Here is a 10179-nt window from a genome sequence, read left to right on the forward strand (position 1 = left end):
ACCTTGAAAAAAGATAAGGAAAAACTAATGAATAACTTTGCACTGCTAAGGGCTAAATTACACACAAACACACACAACAACAGAGTCCAGCTTTGAGATATGGTCTGGGTCAAACTGTACTAGGCCGTGGTACACTTCCTTAATGGAATTTTAAGTACTCACAAGCAGAGGTTTTCCACTTCGCTCCAAAGCTTTACCTGTCACTGAAACACCAGGGAATTTGAGGATTACACGCAAAAGCCCAGCACAAAGGAGAAACGGCAGCTGGCCTTTTCCTGCGGTGATAGGTGGGAAGGGCTGCAGGCCCTGTGTTTTCCAGGGCCGGGCTGGACATTCCCGGGTGCCTCCGGCTCCAGCAGGGACCGCGGGACCCGCCCGCCACCTGCCGGGCACAGCTCCCTGCGGCACTCACACCACTCAATACTGCACGACTCGTGTGCCCAAGAGCTGAGAACACGGTACCGGGGCAGCAGCTTGGCTTCTCGGGGTTTCTGGGTGCTGGAAGGCCGTGACCCATGGTCCTGTGGCTGATCAGTATAAACACGTTTTGCTCCCTGCTGCACTGTCTGCATCCTGAGCCTGGTGTCCTGAGCTTGGTAGAGACAGCCTTGAAAGAAAAGCCAAAACCAGTCTCTGAAGCCCTGAAGGGGCTTCACAAAACCTCAGTTAATAGGTTAGGAAAGTGATATAAAACAACAGAAACATAGACTGGTTTGGGTTGGAAAGGACCTTAAAACTCACCTCATTGCAGGCCCTGCCATGGGCAGAGACACCTTTCACTAGCCCAGGGTGCTCCAAACCCCGTCCAACCCGGCCTTGGTTGGACTTCCAGGGATCCAGGGGCAGCCCATGCCAGGGCCTGCCCACCCTCACAGGGAACAATTCCTAATTCCCAATATCCCATCCAGCCCTGCCCTCTGGCAGTGGCAGCCATTCCCTGTGTCCTGTCCCTCCATGCCTTGTCCCCAGTCCCTCTCCAGCTCTCCTGGAGCCCCTTCAGGCCCTGCAAGGGGCTCTGAGGTGTCCCTGGAGCCTTCTCCTCTCCAGGTGAGCACCCCCAGCTCTCTCTGGCTCCAGAGCAGAGGGGCTCCAGTCCTCCTGATACAAAAGGAAGTTAAAATAAAATAAAAAAAGCCCATAATGAAAACAACCCCCTGGAATTTAGCTGAATAAACAAGCAGAGTAAAGAAGTTCATAGAAAAGATTTATTGCTTGGAGCTGTCTTTGGCTCTGTGCAGGACTAGCAGGAGGCTCCCCAGCTCAGTCCAGCAGCTCGTCTCTCACCAGCACAGGGAAGCGCCGGCCCCCCTCACAGAGCTGGCTGTGGATGGCCCGGAACAGCCCTGCAGAGCCCTCCTGCCATGGCCTGGCCTCCAGGACAGGCAGCAGCTCTGCCATCATCACCTGCCAGAAGCAAAGGAGACACTGTCACCAGAGTCAGCAGCACTCTAGAACTCCTTGTAGTGGCTGCATAACAAGTGAAATCTAATCAGAGCAGTATGACTAATAACAGGCTAATTGATTGATGGATACTTTCTTTTGTCATATTTAATAAAGGCAGAGTGGTTCATTTTCTGCTCATGAGCTCCCTCGGCAGCCACCCAGCATTTTCAGAGCAGAGTCAAGTGGCAGTGCTGCTGCCCTGCTGCAGGGAAGGCCCAGCACTGGGATGAGATCAGCATCCTGCAAGAAACTGCAGCTGGTGCTGGTTCAGGAGCTCTGCAGCCACACAGTGAGGTGTTCACTCACCCAAGGGTAAAGTTCAACCCCTCACTCAGCACTGTTCACATCACCTCCCAGTTATGCCAGAGGTGTGAGTGGCAACTCCAGCCCAAAGAGGCCACAGGGACTGCTCAGGCTGCCCAACATTCCCTGGCCTGGCTGCTGCTCTGTTAAGCCTATGCTGGGATCTCAGCCCATGCTGTCACACAACCCAGGGCAGCTCTGGGATTAGGACTCACTGACTGACAACTCAAGCACAGGTCACTTCAATCACTGGACAAAAGCTGGTCTTTGGTACCCCACTCTTGAATTAATGCTTAGACAGACATTTTGCCTGGGATTTTCATTTTTTTCTTTTTTCATCTGGCATGAGGTTATGAAGTCTGAGCAGCCTGCACACCAAAACCCAGCCTGCTGCACACTGCCTGCTCAGGAGAGAGGACAACTGCATGTGTCAGCCACCCCCCTAAAGGCTGCCAGAGCTCCAGGAGTGTTTGGACAATGCTCTCAGGCAGAGGGTGGGATTCTTGGGCTGCCTATGCAGGGCCAGGAGTTGGGTCTCTTCCAACTCAAAGTTATTCTGTGATTCCATGATTGTTCCCTGCTGGATGATACAGAGGAAGACCCAAACAGAATAGAGTACAGGATATCTGCAGGGGCTTCCCTCTCCTGTTCTACACAAGTCTCTGTGCAGGGATGGGGAGCAGGACACAGCTGCTCATCTCTGGGAAGTCTCTTTCTACAGACATGAAAGCTACCTAAGGGGAAAGCTGCCCATGAAGGAGTGCTGCACTGCTCCACTTCCATCCACCTGCTCTGCTCCTGACACCTAAGAAGAAACAGATCTTCACCATCAAAGACAGGCTAAGAGCTCTAAGGAATTTCTATGATACTTGGCATTTCTCCATGGAAAGGCAGTGGACAGGCTTGGCCCAGAAACAGGCACATCCTTTTCTGGGGTATTTATCTTGTTCCATGCCCACTTACTTCAGCTTATCCTGCACACTCTGCACAGGGCTGCTTCAGACCCTCAGGGCTCACATGGCACAAAGCATCTATTTGGGTACATGTGCAGAAGAAACTGTGTCAACCAACAGAGCAGCAGGAATCAGGCTTTGGTCACCATTTCATTTTGGGCAGACAAAAAAACCCCAAACCCTTCATAATCCATAATTCAGGATTATAATGCTGAAATCCCATTTGAAGTCAGGTAGCAATCTGTCTTCAGCCACAGGGCTGCAGACAGTTATTAATAATGCCTCTCTGGCTTACAAAAAAAAAGACTTTTCCAGAGTCTCTATCACTCAAGTCAGTGGCAAAGAATAGGTCAGAGGAGGAGATTTGATTTCATAGATCTTCTCTGCCCTTTGCTGCTGGCTGAGAAGAACAAGTAATCCCTGTGTGGCAAACTCTCTGCTCAGGCTGCTGAAGAAGCTGACACCTCCTACCCTGTTCTTACAGTCTCAGAATGGTAAAAGCAAGATTAGCAGCACAGTGGTTTGAGATTTAAAAGGAAAGGAACAGAGAACAGAGGAGCTCAGGTGCACAGCAGAAGCTGGAAGTTACACAGGGGGGAATGAGGGAGTGGGTGCCCTAATAGGGCTGTAAAGGCCTGACAAAAGGGGCATTATCAACAACATCCCCCACTGCCAAATTCTTTCAGAATACATAAATAAAATCTTATCAGGAGAGGGTCAGGCATGTAAGAGCCTCTGCTCTGACCCTAACAACAACAACAACAACAAAAGTCCCATTGACCAACAAAGAGAACACGGCATAAACACAAAAACATCACTGGAGGAACTTGCCATGCTGCTGCTGCCCATCAACACCTTGTACAACAGCTGCTGCCCCACAATTGTCCTTTTCCTTCCCTGCTCTGGGAGCACTGACACTTCTCCAGACTCACCTTTTGTAAGGCAATCTCTTGGTGCAGCATTGACACTTGCAGCTTCAAGGCAAACAGGTCCCTCAGCTCCTGGAGACTGGAGTAACAGAGGAGAGGCACAGCCAGCATGTCTGCACTGTCACATGTCTGTCCCCTGGCAGGGACACAGGCTGGAGAGCAGCTCCCCACATCCCCAGGGCAGTCTGGGCACAGCCTCAGCTGGGACTGCAGAGCTGCCAGGGTACAAGAAAGGGCAGGAGACAAAAACATACCAGTTAAATCTGTACTTGCATACTTTATGATCTACTTACTGTTCCCAGAAACTGATGACTAAAGACACTGTATTAATCAGGGTAAGCTCCTCACACATGGCACAATCAGGGCACCCTAAGCTGTGGCCTGCGTTGTCCCCTCCCCAGCCCACTTGAACTGCAACTGCAGTTCAAAGCTCCAGTCTCTCCTGAACACAGAGGGGGTGACACACAGGTACCACAGATTTGTTTGCCACCAGAGAATTAAGTTCTCCAATATCATAAAGATAACCAGGAGCAAAATGACCTTGGTCCAGTGTCCTGCACACAGACGGCAAAGGGCCACGTTCACACCTGACCACACACAGGGACTGTCTCACCTTCTTGCAGCAGCTGCAGCTTCTGCAGGCACTGGGACACTGTGCTTTGCAAACCCTCCAAGGTCAGAAGGCTTTCATACTCTCCTTGCAGAGTGGGAGGATCTACAAGAGAAGCAGAGAAAAAGTGTGAACACCGGAACCTTCCTCCCCTAACAGCTTCCAGAATGGTCTCAGGTTCACCAGCCTTCATTTCAGGCAGAGAATATTCCTGTCCCTCAGGTCCAGCACATCCCAAGAACACAAAACACGTGGAACTGAGCCCAAACCATCCTTATTCTACCTTGTGCCCTCCCTCTGCTCTTTTTCCCTCCTTACCTGCAGGCTCAGCTTCCATATACTTCCTCAGATGGAAGAGGACATCCTGGAGGCCCCTTAATTCCTCCTCTATCTCTGCAGGACTGGGGGTCAGCTTCGGGGAGCAAAACTCAAACAGCAGCAGCTTAAGGAAGGTTCCACAGAATGCTGAGCCCCAGGCCAGGCCAGCTGCAATCAGGACAGAGGGAAGTGGCACTGCAGGGGGAAGGTGAGGACAGCAAGCACAGCTGTGTAGGGCATGCTTGCCTTGTGGCCACGTTTGGCTGGATCAAAGTTTTGCAAGTGCCCAACAGCTGTACTGTGAGAAAACCCACTGCCTAGAGACCCAGCTGGAACTGCTGTTATTGGAGGCATAACTCTCTCCAGCTTGGAGCTCACTGCAGAGCAATTGCACCCAGTGCCTGCTAGGAAAGGATACGGTTGTGTGGATTCTCTCCATAAAACGGGTCCTTGCAGCTGCTGCATCTGCACTCGTTTGGCACAGGCGACATCTCTGCCATGCCCTGAAATTCCAAAGGGGCAGGAGGTGGAAGTTATGCTCCTTTGTACCAGACAGTGCTCACGCTGAGCTCTGACACACCAGTGTGGCACAGCAGTGCTTTAATTACAAGTGTCTCCCTCCCCCTCTCTCTCACAGGTTATTTACCAGCCATTCCCAACTCATTCCCACGGCTGCTCTCAGATCAACAAGGACACCCTGCAGAAAGCATCAGACCCTGCAGAAAGCATCAGACACTGCAAAGCACCTGTTACTCTCTCCTCTTGTTTTGAGGAGAAAGATCAGAAGACAGACAGCACATTTCCATAAGCAGAACGTGAACTTCTGGCACATCCCTCATGATGCTGTATTGTCCTGCCTGTCTTTATACCCCAGAGGAAACAACAAATCTTCCTTCCTTTCTTGGGAGTAAGTCATTTGCATTTCTGTACATTGGTTCTGTTAGTATAGGTGTACCAAATAAAACAGCAGACAGGACAAACTACTCTCACCCAACTACTTCATATTCCAAACTTCCTCAAGATTCTTAATAATCTTTGGGGGGGGGACAAAATGGTATCTATGGCAAGGAGAATGACAGCAGCATGTCAGGGATGCAAGACAGAGGTCTAAGGGCAGTACCAGGAGGAAGCTGACTGGGACTTCACAACAGAGTCCACCAGTTTTTCAGATAAAGCACTGCACAAGTAACAGCACTACTGTTGAACTCTCTCACAGAGTTCAACATCCTCATGGATGCACAGTCCCCATGATATCCTTTCCTTAAGGACTGTCTCCCAAAACCAGCCACAGCAAGTGAGAGCCATCAGGAGGAAGCTTAAAATAGTTCTGCAGTGCCTGACTAACTCGAGTGTGCATGTGTCTTCTCTCTAGCCTAATGGGTCTTTTAAATCATGTTAGAATCTGCAGATTTCAGAAATATGTTATGCAAAGAAGTGGCAAGGTTAATGGAACAGGAAAGAAGTTCCCAGGCAAGATGCAAATCCTCTACAAGAGATCTTTAGTGCAAAGGTTATTCTCAATCTGTTACTGAGTTGAAAGCAATAGTGAGAAGTATAAAATTACACCAAAGTGGTTGGAATGCTAAAAGACTCAATTTCAAAGTGAAAATTAAGGGTATAAAGTCTTTACAACTTGCAGAAAGGCAACTAACAAACTGGTGCCTGATAAATGACAGTTTTCAAGAGGAGGAGGAATTCTTGAGGTCAGCACAAGGGGCTATAGTTAGATTTAAGAAAGGGTTTATGCTTAATATCTGAACAAAGCACATGATGAGCATCAGAGGAATTGTGGGAAACCCTTCCAGAAGACTGGAGAATGGACTAGAGCATGCAAGCCCCAACCTCTGGCACCATCCCTGCAGTAACACTGCAGCTGGCTTAGTGTAAGAGTTCAGCAGCAGGAACCAGCCTCAGACACACACAGGAGTGCTGCTGCCAGGCTGCAAAGGCAGGCCAGGGATGGTCTGGGAAACTCTCATCGGATAGTGTATACAGACACCCATCCCACGGGGTGTCCTGCCTTCAACAGGTGTGTGCCACCAGCAGAGGCTTCTGCTGCACCCTCAAACCCACAATTAAAACATTCCAGGAACTTCATGACTCAGTGATTAACAGTAATTAGCACTCAAAGAACTAAAGTAGCACTAGTGGCCACAATAACAGAACACATCCTCAGCAGCAGCAGCCTTGCAGTACGAGAGCTCTTCCTGCTCCCAGTTCAGGCCCTGTGGGGTCACTGCCTCCCGGGCACAGAACAGCCACACCTGACCCCTCTCACAGCCCTGAAGCTCAGGGGAGTTCTGGGCTGAACTGGTCAGACTGGTCTTACCTGGAGTTCCTGGAATAGGCTTTCCTGTAGGGAAAGGGGAGCTTCAGCTGGCATCTGTGAAACAGGACAAGGATCAATCTTGGCAGCTGGAAAGCAATTAACTCAGCCTTGTCTTCCAACAGGGAAAATGGTGCTTTGTCAAAATCTGAAATTAATTTAGCTGCAATGGGAGATGTCAGCAACTCTGGAGATTGGATCCACCAACTCTCTTCAGATTGTCCTCAAGGAAGGAAGATTAGGTTGCTCATTGGACTCCACAGGCATCATGGAGCTGAGCTGGGAGAGCTCCTGCATCCTGGACCAATCAGAGGTTCATCCAGGGGGGGCAGCTGGGAGCAAAGCCATGGCACAGCAGAGTAAGACATGGAGACCACACCTGCAGGGAAACTGGTCTGCCATAGCCTCTTGCCCTGCCTCAGCTGGACAAGGCAGCTTTGCTTAGCACCGTGTCACACTCAGAGAAATAGGAAAGGGACAGTCCAGCTTCCACTGGGAATATGATTCTTAACCCTGAAGCAGAATAATCCCTAAATTGTTCCTACAAAAACAGGAGGGTTGGCAGTTGTTAGTCACATGCAGACTAGGAATGCAAGGCCACAGCTGGGAATTTAAGTAAATGTTTGAATCCAGATCCCCGTTCCTACAGCAACTGTCACTGAAGTGTCCTGGGGCCCTTCCAATGCCAGTGAAAAGGGATCATTTCCTCCCTGCACAAACACAAGAGTTAGGTTGTGGTGGCTGAGAGAAATACTCCTCAAACCTTTCCAGATGCAGATTGAACTTCAGTGTTGTTAAAGCAAAAGAGGAAAGAAATTACTTAAACAAGACAGACTGGCATGAAGGCAAAGCCAATCTTCCAAGTATATATTTTGCCACTTTTCCACAGAGAATCTCAGTAACATTCCCTTCATAATCCTTCCTGCACCAAACCCTTAAAACAACTGCACTTTAGTCAGTCCTGATTTGTGTAGTTACATGGGCAGTATGTTACAGGTTAACAGGGACAGCATCAAACCCAGATGCCATCACTCCAAACAGCACTGGGCACATGCTTGAGAGAGAGAGAGAGAGAAAAATCATGCATTATGTATTGTCACTGTGTAAAAAACAGAATAAATAAAAAAATCAATATGCTATAATAGAGAGTACACTCAGAGGAAAGCTAAGGCTCAAGAAAGCTCTATAGAGACAGCTTTCCAAAACACTCATAGAGGACTATGAAACATCAAAAGTCTTAATTGAAAGGCTTTCAAAGTCCCAGCCATCCAACAATAAGCCCTTAAAATGAAAACACTTACTTAACCACAATAAAGGCTTTTAAACTGTATAGGATCCTTCCTCTTGAGAGGGACGTGAGGAGGATGAAGCCAGGCTGGGACCCCCAGAGCAGCTACAGCCAGCAGGATCTGTACATGTGCCAGTATGAGTATGGAGCAGAACAGGAGAGGCGCCCACCTCCCACACTTACCCCTTTTCCTGCAGGGTGCCTGTCCCTGGTGAGGTGCTCCTTCCCCATGCACCTGCAGCGTCCTCCTTTTTGCTGGACTCTCCCAGGAAACCACAACTTTTCTTCCCTGCATCAAGTAACTGTTTGCCAGCAACTGTGGAATTCTTTACTGCAGCTGAATCTCCTCCAGAAAAGCTTTGCTGCTCATTTGGGGCAGATTCAGACAAGCCAGGTGTCTCCTGGGGTTCAGCTGCAGCACTGACTTCTCTGGCACTGGCACCAGTTGCTGTCCTGTGACTCCTTCCTTGTTTGGAAGTCAGTCCTTTTGAGGAAATCTTCCCAGCTGTCCTGGGGCCTTGAGAAACACATCTGGCTGGGACTTTCCTTTGCAGTTTCTTCACATCTGGGTCAGTCCGGTAAGGGGCTCTTAACTGGTATGGAGAGGGCTTCTTCAACAACAAAGGCTTTTTGCTTCCAGCTCTCACCTTCCTGCACTCAGGAACATCCTCAACAGGTACAGGCACCTGCTGCTCTTCAGCTTTCTTGGAAGCATGTGCCTCACCTGCCCATTTCTGTCCTCTAGCTCTCTGAGCCTCTAATGGAGTTTCCAAGATGCTTTTCCTGACCTTCAGTGCCTTCTCTAAGGCCCTGTTCAGCAGTTCCAGCTCCTCTAGCTCCTTGGGTGAAGGCCTGTCTTCTGCAAGAAGAGAAAACATGTCAGATGGCTCAAACATGGATGTTCTCTATTTGACTCTTCACTTACTTGCTCTTCCAGGTGGCACAGAAGGAAACAAAACCTAATGACCGGTGCAGGGGCATTTTTTTAGCTGTGGGAACAGCCACTGCACAGAGGATGCAGGTAGGACTGCCAGAAGCTTTGAAGCCCCAGGATGGATGTGATCCACAGGAGGACACATCTCCCGAGCCAACCTCTACAAGTGACATTTCCACACAGGGTCAGGCCCGCACTCACTTTATTGCCGGCCTTGGCTAACGAGACACGACTCCAAGCTAACCCCAAGGAGGAGAGAGGGAGGAAAAAGGCAGAGGGGGTGTTTAAGTGGATGCAGAGCATTGGAATAACTCCTAATACCCCAACTGGCCCGGGGCCGGTGTGACATGAGGGGGCACCGGCCCGGGGGAAGCGCTCACCATGCTCAGTGCTGGAGCCTGACTGTGGCTGTGGCCGCTCCTCTTCCTCATCATCCCTGGAGGGAACAAACAGCGACGGAGCCGGCGTCGCTGCCCCGGGACGGGACCAGCATCCCCGGCCCGCGGGGCCTCGGACACGGCTGCGGGACCAGCGCCCGGGCCGCCCTCCTCCCTGCGGGCCGCCCGGGGACGGAGGGGCCCGGGACGGGGCGCCACACACGCGGGTGCCGCACTCACCAGCGCCCCAGCAGCGCCCGGCTCCGCGCCGCCCGCCGCTCCAGCTCCCGCCGCCGCTCCGCGCCCTCGCCCAGCGCCGCTCTCAGCGCCGCCGCCGCCCTGCAAGGCCCAGCGCGGTCAGCGCCCCGCGGGACCCGACCCGGCCCGGCCCGGCCCGGCCCTGGCCCCCTGCCCCCTGCCCCTCACCTCCGGCCGCGGCCCGCAGGCAGCATTGGACCGGCCGCGGCCCCGCCGCTGCTCCCGCCGGCCCCGCGCTCCCCGCGGCCCGGCCAGGACCTGCAGCCGGGGCGGGGCCCGAGCGCGGCGGAGGCGGGAGCGGCCCCGGGCCCGAGCGCGGCGGAGGCGGGAGCGGCCCCGGGCCCGAGCGCGGCGGAGGCGGGAGCGGCCCCGGGCCTGAGGCGAGAGCGGCCCCGGGCCTGAGGCGAGAGCGGCCCCGGGGCTGAGGCGTTCCGGGCGGC

General features: G+C 52.0%; 1 protein-coding gene across 1 annotated transcript; it reads right to left on the reverse strand.

The window, feature by feature from the left end:
• Positions 1-1191: 1191 nt before the first annotated feature.
• On the reverse strand, positions 1192-9968 carry TEDC2 (tubulin epsilon and delta complex 2). Its single transcript, XM_054516610.1, has 10 exons — positions 9908-9968; positions 9722-9820; positions 9485-9540; positions 8354-9029; positions 6886-6939; positions 4975-5059; positions 4557-4665; positions 4242-4343; positions 3632-3843; positions 1192-1404 (listed from the first exon to the last, which is right to left on the reverse strand). The coding sequence occupies exons 1-10, from the start codon at positions 9931-9933 to the stop codon at positions 1261-1263; spliced, it is 1563 nt and encodes a 520-aa protein (XP_054372585.1). The 5' UTR covers positions 9934-9968; the 3' UTR covers positions 1192-1260.
• Between the last annotated feature and the right edge of the window lie 211 nt (positions 9969-10179).

This window comes from Molothrus ater, chromosome 16 (assembly GCF_012460135.2).
Source record: "Molothrus ater isolate BHLD 08-10-18 breed brown headed cowbird chromosome 16, BPBGC_Mater_1.1, whole genome shotgun sequence".
Lineage (NCBI taxonomy): Eukaryota > Metazoa > Chordata > Aves > Passeriformes > Icteridae > Molothrus > Molothrus ater.